This window comes from Hemitrygon akajei, chromosome 12, assembly GCF_048418815.1.
Source record: "Hemitrygon akajei chromosome 12, sHemAka1.3, whole genome shotgun sequence".
NCBI lineage: Eukaryota > Metazoa > Chordata > Chondrichthyes > Myliobatiformes > Dasyatidae > Hemitrygon > Hemitrygon akajei.
Genome location: NC_133135.1, coordinates 56,991,497 through 57,008,572, shown reverse-complemented (window position 1 = coordinate 57,008,572; position 17,076 = coordinate 56,991,497). Strand labels below are relative to the sequence as shown.

General features: G+C 39.9%; 1 protein-coding gene across 3 annotated transcripts in view; it reads left to right on the top strand.

The window, feature by feature from the left end:
• dynlt5 (dynein light chain Tctex-type family member 5) overlaps positions 1–17,076 on the top strand; it is a 33,904-nt gene that overhangs the window by 12,827 nt on the left and 4,001 nt on the right. For all 3 annotated transcript variants that reach the window (XM_073062405.1, XM_073062407.1, XM_073062406.1), the window contains exons 3-4: positions 9,948–10,039; positions 12,884–13,008. In XM_073062405.1, coding sequence (XP_072918506.1) covers positions 9,948–10,039; positions 12,884–13,008 — 217 coding nt within the window. The remainder of the gene's footprint in view (positions 1–9,947; positions 10,040–12,883; positions 13,009–17,076) is intronic.

The window sequence follows — 17,076 nt, the reverse complement described above, 5'->3', positions numbered from 1 at the left end:
TAATAAAATAGTGTAAGGTCAATGGGTGGAGATGTTGATCAGCCTTAAGGCTGGTTTATACTTGTGCATACAGGCTATGCCGCAGCATACACCGTAGCCCTAATTTTCACTTTTGCGTCGCTCTATGCCGTAACGAGCTTGTGTTGGTGTGCGCCAAAACACTAGTTGGCGGTGGGGTTTCTATGCCACTGTGTTGAGTTTCTTCATGAGAGACATGGACGAGGAGATGCATTTCAAACATTTTCGCATGTCGGCAGGTAGATTTGACGATTTGGTTCATCTACTTCAAATCGGTGTATAGACATGGCGGAGAAAAAGCAACCGGAAATGCGTCGGAGGAAATGTGATGCTACCAAGCGGACAATCACAGTTGTTGCCGTCTGCGTTGTCGCGACGCATGAGTGAGTTTTTTGGGGAGGTGCACGTCACCCTACAGCGTAGGGTACGCTGGGTACCTACGGCGTAGATGCGATGCACAAGTATAAATCAGCCTTTACTGCCTAGGGAAAGTAATTGTTTTTGAGGCTGAGTCTGGGACATGGATGCTATGTAGCCTCTTCCCTGATTGTGGTGGAACAAGCAGTCCATGAACAGGGTGGGTGGAATTCTTCATGATGTTACTGGCCCTTTTCCAGCACCTTTCTGTATATACTGCATGTCCATAATGGCATGTACATGCTGACGCCAGTGCTGCATTTGGCAGTTTTAACTACCCACTGTAGAGTCTGTTTCCATACCAAGCAGCGGTGCAGTTTGTAGGATGCTCTCTACTGTGCACCTGTAGAATGACGTGAGTACAGATGTGTGAGGTCCAGTGTTCCTCAGCCTCCTCAGAAAGTAGAGGCTAAGAAAGGAGAGATTCACCCAACATCTGTATTCGAGGAAAATCCCGGAATGTTTAATAAGGACATGGCAGGACTTCTTAAAAAATACATAAGGCAATCAGGCAATGTCAATGTGGTTTATGAAAGGGAAATTTTCCTTGACTAGTTTGGACTTAAAAAGGCATTTGATAGATTACCTCACTGAAAATGTTTATTTGCTTATTTACAGATACAGCATGAGATCAGCCCTTCTGGCCCAACGAATCCACAACGCCCAATTACACACAGAGGGCCAATTAACTTATCTGTTTGGGAAGTGGACTGCTGGGAGGGAGCCCCTGCGGTTACAGGGAGAACATCCTTACACATGGCAGGGAGATTGAACCTGGCTCTCTGGTACTGTTACAGCATTACAGTAACCGCTGTGATACTGTGCCACCCCTGCTCTGAATAAAAAGCTCACATTTTGAGGTACATTCGCAAGGATAGGGGATTGTCTAGCTGGCAGAGAGGAAAAAAATTGGGATGAATGAGCCATTTTCAGATTCATCAATCAGTAATTAGCGAAGTGTGAGAGGGATCTGTGCTGGGACCTCAGCTGTTTACAATCCACTTCAGCAATGTCGTTGAAGGGACTGGGTACTACTGATGTGAAAATGGGAAGGCTATCAAGTTGTGAAGAGGGTACATGCAGCCTGCAATGAGCCTGGATAAATGATGGAAAAGGAGCTACCAGATGGAGTATGATGTCAGAAAATAAGTAATTATTCACTTGGAAAGAAAGTAAAGGCAATTATTACTCAAATAGAGTGAGCTTACAGAATGTTATTGTGCAAGAAACACTAAGAGTTGTGACATGCGGGAGGTAATTATGATGGCAAATGAAATGTTGATTCTGATTGTAAAAGGATTGAAATATGTAAGTAGGTAAATGTTGATGCAATTTAACAGCTTGTGAGTCTGAACAGTGAGAACTGTGTGCAGTTTTTGTCTCCATAGTTGATGATGGACATACTGCCATTGAAAGCAGGCAGAGAAAATTTCATGGGTTGTTACCTCAGATGAAGAGATATATCAAAACTGGCAGGAGATTGTAAAGCAAAATTCTGCAGATGCTTGAAACATTCAACAGGCCAATCTGAATCCACAAGAGAGACAGAGTATCTCAGGGGTCAACCTTCCAATTTCATTCATCTAAGATACTACCACTTCCTAACTCAACATTAAACTGGTGAACCCCTCCCCTACCCAGCATTCCCTGCTCTTATACCAGAAATGGCCACTTCTTTAACAAACTTGTAAAGTTGTTCACTGAAACAGATTAATTCAGTGTACGTCCCAAGGGCTGTAGAGTGTCTAGACAGAAGATGAGATTTTATTTCATGAATTTAAAATTGGAGTAGTGTAAGAAGGTGAAAAGGGAAAGGTTAATTTTGGAGTTGGATGTTTAGAATTTATCACCCTACTTCTTATATTGAATTTTTTTCCACATCTATGTTATTTTGGTTGGGGGTTGGGGGTGGGGTTGACAAGACATTTGATCCCAGAGTTAGTTTCCTCTCATTTATACTGAAGGTAAAAGCAATAACGTTACAAAGCACATCAAGCACCAAGACAAAATGCCACAGATTAAAATTAAGAGACCATTCTTCTCTTTTCTAGTACTTTAAATTGTCAGCTTCTATTCGCATTGTTTGTAAGCATTCAGGGGGAAGCTTACTGCTGCTTTCAACTATGAAAGAGAGTAGTTTGTACAACTTGATTATTAATGTCACTTTCGAAAGATTTGGCTTTGCAGCTGTTCAGTTGCCAGCAAAGTCCTCTGTATTAATATTTAAGGAAATCGTGAGAAAAATGGCATTTGGAAACAAATTACATTTTTTAAATATTTAATGAAAGCCACAGAACATTTATCATATTGATAGACTGTTATCTGTCCCAGATATGTGAAGTTAACACAATTTTATTATGGTGTACCTTTCCAAATAGTAAAGGCATTTTAACAGTTGAGTTTGATATATTTATAATGTGAAATGCTATTTTATTTACAGCAGTGATTCAGATAACATCAATGCAAGTAATCCATTTTGTTGTATTGGGTATATTTTTACCAATACACAATATCTTAATAAATCTTGGGGACATCTCACTAGTTATTCATAATGTATCTCCTAAAGTTTCTCATACTTGTGTTTAAAAGTCACTTCTTTAAATTATTTAAATTTGAGGTCAGGGTAATATTGCCAATTTGAAAGGTGCTTTGTATTGAAGTACTGCTAATGCTAGATGATTGTTTGCACATATAGCTTTTATGGTTCTCTTAAGCACTAAGCAATCATCTATTTTCAATCAGTCTCCCTCTCTGTCACTAAGAAACATAATGTTGAAGGATATTTCTTTAACATTTTTAATATTGGTTATGAACCTCTACTGATCTGTTTTCCAGCATAATTATCATATGTTTAAAAATCTGACCTCAAACTTACCCAGCACAGATTTGTTCTTTTTGTGTTTCCAGATACCAGTCTGTTATTTGCTTTCTGTATTACTCAGAAATTATTCACAGGATGATAGATTTGTATGTATATTCTTTTGCTTGGTATTTCCCAGAAAAAAAAAACAAATTGATATCCGCAACTGAAGTTTTATTCAATCTTGTTTTCTTTCTCTGCAGACAGATTGAAGCAATTTGAGATGCATTATCTCCACAATCTGTTTTGACATTCTTGTAATTCCATCCTTTCAGACATTAGCAATGTTTGTGGTGGGAGCAGCTTTCATAGATGAACCACATGATCTGCACCTTTCGTGCAGAACAATTGCGTCTGTATGAAATGGTATGAACAGTCACCTTTGAGATGGAGTTGCTCGTCATCTTTGGATAGAACGTAGAGATTGAAACATCATTAAGTTCAAATTAGACCACCACTAAAATGTATTGCTAGTAGAAAATTCAAGATTCACGATTTAATGTCATTTCTACTACACAAGTGTAAAGGAGAGCAAAATGATGCAGTATTTAAAAAATGCACATCTTACTAAATAAAGAACACAATAATTTTTTAAAAACACAATAAGTATAAATACATAAGATAGCTTAGATAATTGATTTTATGTACAGAAAGACACTAGGTACAGGAGTGTCTGTACGTAATGTGACTGACAGGAAATGATAATTTAGTGGTGGTGGGTGTTTTAGTGAGTGGAGGTGTTGATCAGCCTTACTGTTTGAGGAAAGTAACTGTTTCTGAGTCTGGCGATTCTAGCTTGGGTGCTTCGTAGCCCCCTCCCTGCTGGGAGTGTGACAAACAGACCTTGAGCTGGGTGGGTGGCATCCTTAATGATATTGTTGGCCTTTTTCTGGTATCAGAATCAGAATCCTTTATTGTCGCCAAGTATGAGGACACATACAGGGAATTTGATGCCGGTTTCCCTGAGCTCTCTCTGTACAGAATTAAAAGCAAACAAAAACAATAGTGCAAATAATCATAAACTATATACAATGAGGTCCACCTCACAGGTGGACTTGATTTATAATAGACTAAAATTCAAGTGTTCATAAGACTGATGGCATACGGAAAGAAACTGTTCTCGTACCTATTTGTCCTGGCATACAATGATCTAAAGCACCTACCAGAAGGAAGGAGTTGGAACAGGTGATGTCCAGGGTGTGATGGGTCTACAATAATGCTGCTTGCTCGCTTCCTGACTCTAGATGCATACAAGTCCTGGATCGAGGGCAGCTTCACACCAATAATCCTTTCCGCAGCCCTGACGGTTCTTTGGAGTCTATTCTTGTCTTGTTTGGTAGCTGATCCAAACCAGACAGTGATGGACGAACAGAGAACAGACTGGATTATTCCTGAATAGAATTGAGTCAGTAGCTCCTGAGGCAGGTTGTACTTCCTGAGTTGATGTAGGAAATACAACCTCTGTTGAGCCTTTTTGATAAGTATCTTGCTGTACATATATCTGTGATGCAGGCAGTATGTTTCAGTATGTCTGTACATTTGGAAAGTAACAAATTCTATTGTGGCAAAATAATATTGTAATTTTTAGGGGGTGGGGAGTTCCGGTTACTGTGGTGTTCTGCCGGGGTCGATATTGGGACCGCTTCTTTTTATCCTTGTATGTAGCAATTTGGATGACAGAATTGATGGCTTTGTGGCCAAGTTTGCAGACTATATGAAGATAGATGGAGGGGCAGGTAGTGTTGAGGAAGCAGGGAGGCTGCAGAAGGACTTAAATAGATTAGGAGAATGGGCAAAGAAATGGCAGATGGAATACAGTGTCAGGAATTGTATGGTCATGCACTTTGGTAGAAGAAATAAAAATGTAGACTATTTTCTAAATGGGCAGAAGATTCAAAAATCTGAGATGAAAAGGGACTTGGGAGCCCTCGTGCAGGATTCCCTAAAGGTTAACTTGCAGGTTGAGTTGGTGGTGAAGAAGGCAAACACAGTGTTAGAATTTATTTTGAGAAAGCTAGAGTAGAAAAGCAAGGATATAATGCTGAGGCTTTATAAGGCACTGGTGAGGCCTCACAGGAGTATTGTGAGCAATTTTGTGCTCCTTATCTGACATTGGAGACCATTCGGTGGGGGGGGGGGGGGTCAAGAGAATGAAAGGGTTATCATATGAGGAGTGTTTAATGGCTCCGGGCCTGTACTTGCTGGAATTTATAAGAATGAAGGAATATCTCATTGAAACCCATTGCATGTTGAAAGACCTTAGATAGAGTGAATGTTTCCTATTGGTGTCTAGGGCCAGAGGGCACAGCCTCAGAATAGAGGGACATGCATATGGAATGGAAATGAAAAGGAACTTCTTTAGCCAGGAGGTGGAGAATCTGTGGAATTTATTACCACAGGTGGCTGTGGAGGCCAAGTGGTGGTTGATTAGTTCTTAATTAGTCAGGGCGTGAAAGGTTACGGGGAGAAGACAGGAGAATGGGGTTGAGAGGGAAACTGGATCAACCATGATGGCTGAATGGCGAATTCTGCTCCTTTTTTTTGGTTTTATAGTCTTATGCGAGCAGTGCACTTGACAATTTTAGGATATTTAGGGGATTAGCTGTTATCCTTTTACATAATTGCATTGTTCTTTTCCTGTTATATGGAAGTGTGGATGAGTGCAGGCTGCTGTCAAATACTTTGAAAAGGAGGCTGCTTTTTTTTTTGGATTCCTGTTAAGTCTGGAAATATATTTGGGCAGTGGCGAGAATTCATTTAGACCACTGATCCATTCTAGAATACTGTTCTAAGGTCTTAGTGGGGAGAATATGTGGAGAAATATTTCACCTCACTAACGAAGGGTCTCGGCCCGAAACCTCGTCAGTGCTTCTCCTTATAGATGCTGTCTGGCCTGCTGTGTTCCATCAGCATTTTGTGTGTGTTGTCACCTCACTAATATCAGTTTTGGATTGACTGTATGGCCTTCAACCACCATCACTTGAAGTAGATTTTTAAAAATTCCAGAAACCTTGCAGCGCTGGGTCTTACTCAGTGTCCCCCTGAACACAAGAATGTCAGCCCCATTATTTGGTAAATGGGAAAATGGGCAATAGCTCTCCAACTGAACCCACCTTAAGCTAATAACTCTAAAGACAATTATTTTTAATTACCCACCACCAGTTTAGTGGTTTACCTCTGGACATTGTCTTTAAAAGTTGCAATGGAGTGGAGCAGAATGGGACAAGTACTATTGTGAATGTATGGTAATTCTAAACTCTATATCTTCTACAAACGTTTGTAAATCTGGCCTCTTGCACAAAACCATTTATAATTGTTTTTTCAACAGCAATGCTTCAAGCTGGTTCTTTAAGCTTTTAGATTCCCTGCACCTCCTCTAAGTTATGTTTTTTTAAAGCTTCCTCTTCCACAGGCTTTTGGTCAACTATATTAGTATCATTTTATTTGGTTTGACGTCAAGTAAAGATTGATTACATTCCTGTAAAGTTCAATAGGACATTGGAATTTGCTTGTACTGAGGTAATGTGAAAAGTTTGCCTTGGATAGTGTTCATACAGATCAACTTATTCCACAGTGCACTTAGGTAGTACAAGGTAAAACAATAACAGAATGCAAAATAAAGTGTAAACACTACAGAGAAAGCACAGTGCAGGCTGGCAATAAGATGCAGATCACAACAAGGTGGATTGTGAGTACATGTTATCTAACTAGGGAACTTTCAATAGTGTTATAACAGCAGGATAGAAATTCTCTTTCTCCCTGGCGGTGTGTGCTTTCAGACCTATGTATCTTTTATAAGACATGAGACATAGGAGCAGAATTAGGCTATCTGGCTCATCAAGTCTGTTCCACCATTCAATCATGGCTGATGCTTCTTTTCTATCCTCCTCAATCCCAGTTCCCGGCCTTCTCTGCCATGTCCAATCAAGAACCTATCAATCTCTGCCTTAAATACACCCAACGACCTAGCCTCCACAGCTGCATGTGGCAACAACTTCCACAAAAATCACCACACGTCGGCTAAAGAAATTTCTCTGCATCTCTATTTTGAAAGGACAACTCTCTATCCTGAGGCTGTGACCTCTTGAATTAGACTCTGCCACCATGGGAAACATCCTTTCCACATCTAGGCCTTTCAACATTCAAAAGGTTTCAATGAGATCCCCCCTCATCCTTAGGAATTCCAGTGAGTACAGACCCAGAGCCATCAAACGTTCCTCATAGGATAACCCTTTCATTCCTGTAATCATCCTTGTGAACCTCCTCTGGTCCCTCTCCAATGCCAGGACATCTTTTCTAAAATGAGAGGCCCAAAACTGTTCACAATACCTCAAGGTGAGGCCTCACCAGTGCCTTATAAAGCCTCAGCATCACTTCCTTGCTCTTGCATTCTAGACCTCTTGAAATGAATGCTACCATGACATTTGCCTTCCTCACCACCAACTCTACCTGAAAGTTAACATTTAGGATACACAAAGTACACTGCAGATGCTGTGGTCAAATCAACATGTACAAACAAGCTGGAGGAACTCAGCAGGTCGGGCAGCATCCGTGGAAATGAGCAGTCAACGTTTCGGGCCAAGACCCTTCATCAGGATTAACATTTAGGATGTTCTGCACAAGGACTCCCAAGTCCCTTTGCATCTCATATTTTTGGATTTTCACCCCGTTTAGAAATTAGTCCACACATTTATTTCTACTACCAAAGTGCATGACCATGCATTTTCCAACATTGTATTTCATTTGCTACTTTCTTGCCCATTCTTCTTATCTGTCTAAGTCCTTCTGTATCCTACCTGTTTCCTCAACACTACCTGCCCCTCCACCAATCTTTGTATCATCTGAAAACTTGGCAACAAAGCCATCTATTCCATTTACATACAACATAAAAAGAAGTGGTCCCAACACCGACCCCTGCGGAACACTACTAGTCACTGGTAGCCAACCAGAAAAGGATCCTTTTATTCCCTCTTGCTGCCTCCTACCAATCAGCCAATGCTCTAACCATGTTAGTAACTTTCCTGTAATAACTTGGGCACTTGGTAAGCAGCCTCATGTATGGCACCTCGTCAAAAGCCTTCTGAAAGTCCAAATATACAACATCCACTGCATCTCCTTTATCTATCCTACTTGTAATCTCCTCAAAAAATTCCAACAGGTTCGTCAGGCAAGATTTTCCCTGAAGGAAACCATGTTAACTTTGTACTATCTTGTCCTGTGTCACCAAGGACACCATCACCTCATCCTTAACAATTGACTCCCAACATCTTTCCAACCACTGAGATCAGGCTAACTGGTCTATAATTTCCTTTCTGCTGCCTTGCTCCTTTCTTAAAGAGTGAAGTGACATTTGCAATTTTCCAGTCCTCTAGCACCATGCCAGAGTCCAAATATTTTTGAAAGATCATTTCTAATGCCACCACAATCTCTAACGCTAGCTCTTTCAGAACCCTAAGTTGCTGTTCGTCTGGTCCGGGTGACTTACATACATTTAGGTCTTTCAGCTTTTTGAGCACTTTCTCTCTTGTAACAGTAATTGCACACACTTGTCTTCCTTCACACGCTACAACATCAAGCACACTGCTAGTGTTTTCCACAGTGAAGACTGATGCAGAATACTCATTTAGTTCATCAGCCATCTCCTTGTTCCCCGTTATAATTTTTCCTGCCTAATTTTCTAGTGGTCCTATATCTACTCTCATTTCTCTTTTATGTTTAACATACTTGAAAAAAGCCTTTACTGTCCATTTTGATATTATTTGCTATCTTGCTTTCATATTTCATCTTCTCCCTAATGATTTTTTTAGTTGCCCTTTGTAGGTTTTTAAAAACTTCCCAATCCTCCACTAATCTTTGCTTTGTTGTATGCCCATTCTTTTGCTTTTACATTAGCTTTGACTTCCCTTGTCAGCCATGGTTGTACTATTTTACCATTTGAGTATTTCTTCATTTTTGGAATACATATGTCCTGCACCTTCCTCATTTTTCCCAGAAATGCACGCCATTGCTGCTCTGCTGACATCCCTGCCAGCAGCTCCTTCCAATTTACTTTGGCCAACTCCTCTCTCATACCATACCGCTGTAATTTCCCTTACTCCACTGAAATACTGCTACATCAGATTTTACTTTCTCCCTATCAGATTTCAAGTCAAACATAATCATATTGTGATCACTGGTTCCTAAGGGTTCTTTTACCTAAAGCTCCCTAATCACCTCCCGATCATTACAAAACACCCAATCCAGAATAGCTGATCCCCAGTAGGCTCAATGACAAACTGCTCTAAACAGCCATCTCTTAGGCATTCAACAAACTCACTCTCTTGAGATCCACTGCCAGCTTGATTTTCCCAATTGACCTGTATGTTAAAATCTCCCATGACTACCATAACATTGCCCTTTTGACTCGTCTTTTCTATTTCCTGTTGTAACCTGTGGTCCACCTCCCAGTCACTGTTGGGAGGCCTGTATATAACTGCCATCAACTGTCCATTTATCCTTGCAATTTGTTAACTCGATCCACAAGGATTGTGGGTTGCACCAAGTTGTGATCCCCAAATATTCGATTTGTATTTTAACATGATATTTTATAAATACTAAGTTCACCTTTGTGATATGTACATTCCCTTTCTATGTCTTGTCCTTCTTCATACAGCTATATGAGTACTGTGTCCTATATGGATGATCCAGGCCATTTTGATGACATTCCACGGCCTGCACAACAGATGGAAAACACATACCAGTTGGGTGAGTTTAAGTTTCTTATCAATTAATCTCAGAAAAACTAGATGTTGCAATCTGCTTTATGTTTACTGGAATTTCACACTTTCAACTGGATTCCCAATAGACTGAACAATCTGCCTAGCCAAGGGTTGTTTAAAAAATGGTGATTTTCAGGGAATAGCAAAGTATGTGTATATTTTTTGATGGTTACACATTCTGCAAACTGAATGAAGACATTGCAGACAACTGTACAGGAATGCTACAGAGGTATTTCAGAGTTTGAGTCCCTAAGAAGATTGGAGATCATATACAGGTAGTTCCTAGGTTACAACAGAGGTCCATACCCAAGAACTTTTCATATCCCTAACTGCAATTGGAAACAAACAAAAGCAGTGTGTAGGATAGGGTCATGGAAACAGCTCCCCCACAACCTGGATCAACCCATTGACGTCATGTGAAGGCTTGCATGCTTTAGGGACTCCCATCAGGCGATGCCAAATCAGGGCCACAGCTGTGGACGAGATGCCGATCCAACCCCAGCTCCCAAACGGACAGATGAGCATCTGCCCCTCTCAGGCCACACTTCATTAGAAGTGTGAATGCCAAATGGAAGAACAACAACAGCAGCAGAAATAGCTCTGATAGGAGAATGAGCAGGTGCTAGCTGGCATCACTGACTCAGCGAGCAAGTCAGTTTCATGCTCCTCTGCTCATCTCAGTTTGACACAGCTCCTGATTCTTGTGACTTGGAGTCAGGGGGATAGGAGGGCAGCGCAGAGGGTAGAGGAGAGAGAAGGCAGGTGGAAATGCCTCATTCCTGTCCTGCAGAAGCTGTCTATAGCTCTGCTGGTTTCTCAAGCACTCACTTGTATATACAAGGTGTCCATAAGTCAGGTGTTTGTACTTGTTGAGGATCTGTAGAGTCACAAAAATTCTTAGCACTTAAGGAAATGTCCCTCTTTTGTTCAGAAGGTCCACCACACTTAAACATTGCACATCAATCCAAAATAAGAAATTTCCAATATTGCAGCAATTTGAATCTGAGATTCCTCTGATTGTCTTGGGTAAGAAATTTAACACTGCATTTGACCCTCATTTTGTAATGCATAAGTTGGGAACAGATTCAAAGTTCAAAAGTTCAAAGTGCATTTATTATCAAGGTATGTATAAATTATACAGCTTGAGATTCGTCTCCTTTCAGGCAACCACAAAACAAGAAACCCAAAAGAACCCTTTTGAAAAAAAGACTAACAAACACCCAATACCAGACAGTGATGCAGCAGAGGGTTGTAAATCTAGTCAGCTCCATCTTGGGTACTAGCCTACAAAATACCCGGGACATCTTCAAGGAGTGGCGTCTCAGAAAGGCAGCGTCCATTTTTAAGGACCTCCAGCACCCAGGGCATGCCCTTTTCTCACTGTTACCATCAGGTAGGAGGTACCAAAGCCTGAAGACACACACTCAGCAATTCAGGAACAGCTTCTTCCCCTCTGCCATCCATTTTGTAAATGGTCATTGAATCCATGAACACTACCTCACTTTTTTAATATACAATTATTTCTGTTTTTTTGCACAATTTTAATCTACTCAATATATGTCTACTGTAAATTTATTTACTTATTATCATAATTATTATTATTTTCTTCTATATTATGTATTGCATTGAACTGCTGCTGCTAAATTAACAAATTTCATGACAAATTTCATGGTGATAATAAACCTGATTCTGATATGCAGAGAGAGAAAGAGAGAGAAAAACACAAATCATGCAAACAATAAAAAAGCAAGCAACAGCATTCAGAACTCAAATCCATAGACACAAAACCTGGAGCAGCTTGAGTAGGCCCAGATCCTCAGCCTCAGTGATAGAACAGCAGGGCAAGTCATCTGAAAACCACAACTTCCGCCTCAGTGCAACAAAGAGAGGATTGAATGTCGCAGAGCAGCGAGCAGAATTGGCTCAATCTTGCCTCTGGTCCCAACCCTGCTGCTTCAATCCATTCAGTCTGCCATTTAAATTGCCCAAGCACTGGGTCGTCCCTTACTCTAGGACCTGGCCCCTTAAGGCTTGGAACCTGCCACCACTTTCTGGCCAGTACCGACCTTTCCAAATCAGCCTGCTGCTTAGATTGATCAAACCTCGCTCTCCTTTTGGTGGACTGGCTCCAAAACTCCTCCACTTCACACACCCCAACTCAGTCTGACGAAGGGTCTTGGCCCAAAACATCGACTGTACTCTTTTCCATAGATGTTGCCTGGCCTGCTGCGTCCCTCCAACATTTTGTGTGTGTTGCCTTGCATCTCCAGCATCTGCAGACTTTCTATTGTTTATCAAGGAAGTATTGAGTTGTACTTTTTGATTTATGAACTGCCAGTTAACTGTCACCCATCTTCAGTAGCGCCATCTTAAATTGGAAGGTTGAAAATGGAACTCTTACTCCAATACTGAGCATTTTCAGGTTTTCCTACAAAATTCTACTCATTTCAGGAAACTATCAACAAGTCAATTACATATATTGTACATGTCACTTGAGTTCTAGTCCACCTCTTTCTCACCACATGCTTCTCTGAATTGGTCCAAATGATATCGGAAACATGGAACTCCAATGTTCTTGCATTCAGTGTTATAAAGAGTAACAGAAAATGAAATATGGATATGAGTTATTCCCCAATTTTCACACTTCCATGGAACATCAAATGTCAATTTACTAGTGTTGTTATAATTTATATTTTACATTAGTTTATTTTAAAATGTGGTCTTCTTTCCCCAGAAACATCTTCCTTTCTATTCTTTCAAATCATAAATGTATGCTAAAGTTAATTACTACTCTATTTCACTCCTCCTAAAGTGATTATACTTTTTCCAGAACCTTCAAAACATTTTCCAGATCTCACTGTGAACAATATTCTCAAAGATGTCCTAACAAGCTACTTGCAAGAGGAAAAATATGAACCTGAACTCTGCAGACAAATGACTAAGACTATCTCTGAGGTAAGGGGAATGTAACACTTCGCTTCTTTGTCAAACTATTCATAGCCCCTTTACAATTCCAACCCATCCTTCTCACTCAACTTCCCAACCTCTTAAAGTACAAGTAGCAAATTCCTTCCTGAAGCATGACATTCAATCAAAAGGAGTATTGCATTGCTTACTGTGATTTTTTACATTGGAATTCCTCTATAATCCTAGGATACTTTCCAGATAACTGTCTGGAGTTCTTCTTAATCAATTTTGCCTGAATATTAGTGACTTTGAGAAAGTCACTGATGCAATTGGCAAATTTGAATACTCTTAAGTGGAGGAAAATGTTAAGGAACTTTTAGCCATGATGGTGGTAATGCAAAATGCAGAGACTTGGGCAATTCAAGTAAGATTTTTCCCAAAGGAAATTATTGTTGCAAGATTGCTCATCAGAAATATATACTTAAAATACAAAATGAGGTACGAAAAATAATGCAAAATATACATTATAAAGTAATAGTGCAAAATACAAATGTGCAACGAAACCATATAGTTGTATACTTGAGGAGAATCTTATAGCCACAGGGGGAAAGGATCAGCCATGGCTTTCAGCGTGCACCTCAGTGTTATCAGCCTGTTACTACAGCTGCTCCTCTATTTGTCCAGTATGTCATGGAAGGGATTGTCCATAATACTCCATAGATTCTGCAGCATCCTCCTCCATCAGGGAATCCAGTTCCACCCCCAGAAAAGAACCAGCATTCCTGATGAGCTCATTGATTTTCTTGGCATCAGCTGCTCTCACCCTGCTGCCCCAGCAGACTACAGCATAGAACAGAATGCTGGCCGCCACTGTGTCGTAGAACATCTGCAGCATAGTACTGCAGACATTGAATGACCGGAGCCTCCTCAGGAAGTATAGTTGTTCTGTCCCTTCTTGTACAGAGCCCCTGTGTTTTTAGTCCAGTCCAATTTATTGTCCAGGTGAGTTCTTAGGTATTTGTAGTACAAATAGGATCTTGGCTGAAAGATACAAAAGTAAATCTAGTTGGTTTTAGGGCATATTTAATTAAAATATATATTTAATTAAAGTATAAAACTTTAGTATTCCAGCTAATTTTGCCAGTATCAAAATTAATTGTTATAAGTTTGTGATCAATTCTAAAATTTCACTTTAAAACTATCAAAGTATATGGAACCAGAAATACACTACATTAACAATCTTAAGGCAACACGAGTGAAATCTGCAGATGCTGGAAATAAATAAAAACACAAAATGCTGGCAGAATTCAGCAGGCCAGACAGCATTAATGGGAGGAGGTAGTGATGATGTTTATCAACTCACAGACCTCTGTTGATAACCCTGCCCCCCCCCCTTACCCCATCCCTATCTATAATTTTAGTCTGGTTCTCTTTCTCTCTCTTTTCCCCCCTCACTATAATCTCCCCCCAAGCCCTACCTTTCTTTCTCTTTTATTTCCCATAATTCTCCACCTTCCCCCAGCCCATTTCTCTCCAGCCTATCACTTCCCAGCTCTCTGCTTCATCCTTCCCCCACTTCTTATCCCCTCTCCACCATCCCATGTTACTTCACTCCTGATGAAGGGTTTCGGCCCGAAACATCGTCACTACCTCCTCCCATAGATGCTGTCTGGCTTGTTGAGTTCTGCCAGCATTTTGTGTTTTTGTTTACATTAACAATCTTGTTGGTTACACTTGCTTATCACAGTCTCATTTTTTTAATATTTACAGTTTCAAGCCATTTAGTCTGTGAATGTCTATGAATTGATGGCTTGCATAAACAAGATTCTGCATTTAAAAATTAAGATTGTTTTATATGGTACATTGTGGTGGCTACTCCACTGATTTAGCACAGTTTGCACTGAGGCAATGTTTCAGTTCAAACCACACAGTTGTAGTTAATGTCTTCACTCTGCTGCCTTCACAGTCCTTGATGAGTTTCTAATATAGCCAACCCACATTATGAGGGGTGTGGGGTTGTGTTGCTTGAAGATGGACTGGAACATGATTTTCTGTAATAACTGAAGCTGCATCATGCATGCATGCATCGAAAATCAGATTGGGGTAAAAAATGTGTTGTTTTATTGACATTTTTTCATAAAAATTCTGTGAAAGTCAATTTTACTCCCCACCTCAAATTTTAGTTACTGATAATAAAATTTTCTAAGGGTGAATTTGGCCATAGTGTGGATGTCTTCTGTAGTTTCAACCTGCATCATGCCACTGGCTAATACTCACCACAGATTGTTGTTAAATTGCCAGTTTTGCAGAAGAGCATGTGTTATCCCATAAATAGTGACCACAAAAGTTTATCATAAAGGGGAAATAAACTTGTTTCTTATCACCATGTTTTATTAATCAATAAAAATTGCAATGTTATCCATGAAGGAAACTAGCTGTTATAAGGTTAGGAACTCTGAAGTGCTACTATAATACTAATTATTAATATTTCATGGAAGATCAATTTTCCCAGATCTCCATCTGTTCATTTATGATCAAAGCCATGTCACAGAGTAGTGGATTGGGTGTAGGTATTGCAACTTTCTATCTAACTATAAAGACAAAATCTTATTTTCCTTTTTTGATGATCTGAAGTGAGCCGAGTTCATTGTATTCAGGAAATCTCCCTACCTGAGAAAAAAAGGAGGGTAAATTCTATTCTGTATGAAGCAGAAACATTCCAAAGCTGATTTTAAGATGGAAGCATATTTTCAGAAAGATTTCAAATCTCCAGTTGACCTCCAATGGCAAGCATTGGCAAGGTTTTCACATTTCTCCATTATAAGTAAAATTAATAAAATTGTATTTGTTGTCTTTAATAGGCAGAATAATAGTTCAGCTTGGACGTGACAGATCAGATGGCCTGTTTCTGTGCTGTAGTGTTTTATGACTCCATGTTTAATGTACAACTGCAATCTTTGTGGCTAGCCCAGCTAAATCTTTAGTGAGTGGTGTTGAAATTGACAATGGTGGGGTAATTCAGAAAAGATTGATTCCTCTGTGGAGCTGGCAGTCACCTAATGCTTGATAACAAGGAGCATCAACTCAGCCCATTGCCACAGCATTGAATGATGTCTGGATCCTGATCATCAGGGTACATCTCCCTTATTACCCAAGTGTGGAATTATTATCATCAGCAAGATCCCTACTTATGACTGTAATGGAAGGAAGATCACTGAGCTGATATCTGAATCTTGTTAGGTGATGTCAAGGAGTAACTCTCTTATTTTCCCATGGCACCAATGATCATTTTAACCATGTATACTACCACTCTGGCCAGCAGATAGATTTCATCAAAGTTTTATGTGATGCCACATTAACGTTCCAAATCAGAAAATTAAGTGCTATTTCTCAAGCTTATTATGAGCTTCATTGGAACAGCATAGGTGGGCAAAGATAGAGGTTGAAATAGAATTAGAGACAGACAAGAAATGGAAGCCTAGAGCAAAATGCAGCTAAATTTGCTTGTGATTTTCCCCAGTCTAGAAGAGATTACACATAATGTGGTACGCTAAACTAGAAGTGCATGTAGATTGCTGTCTCACCTAGAAGGGATGTTTGAGTTCCTGTTTAATAACAAGATGGTAAGTGGAACAGCATTGTATCACCTACAGCCACATGTATATGTGCCGTGCAAAGGGCAGTGGACATTAGTCAAGTATTGCAGAAAGAACAATCTCTTCAGAGTACTACAAGATAAGGGAAGGGAAAGATTTGGGAAAAGAAACTGTGGTATAAAACTGTGGTATAAAATTATTAAACTGTGGTATAAGTAATAAAGCAATGGGTACCATAATTCTGAGTTTTTGAAAGAGAGCAAATTGAAGGAGGAAGCATATTAATGTTTTAACTTCAGTGTAATAAAGATAGAAATGTATTCTGTATAAACAAGTAACAAAATATGCTGATGTAGGCAGTGCATTCAATGTAACATACATGGACTTTAAGGCCTTTGACAAGGTACCTGATGGGCTCTAGTCCAAAGCCAAACCATAAGACATAGGAGGAGAAGTAGGTCATTTGACCCTTCGAGACAGCTCTGCCATTCGATCATGGCTGATTTATTTTACCTCCAGG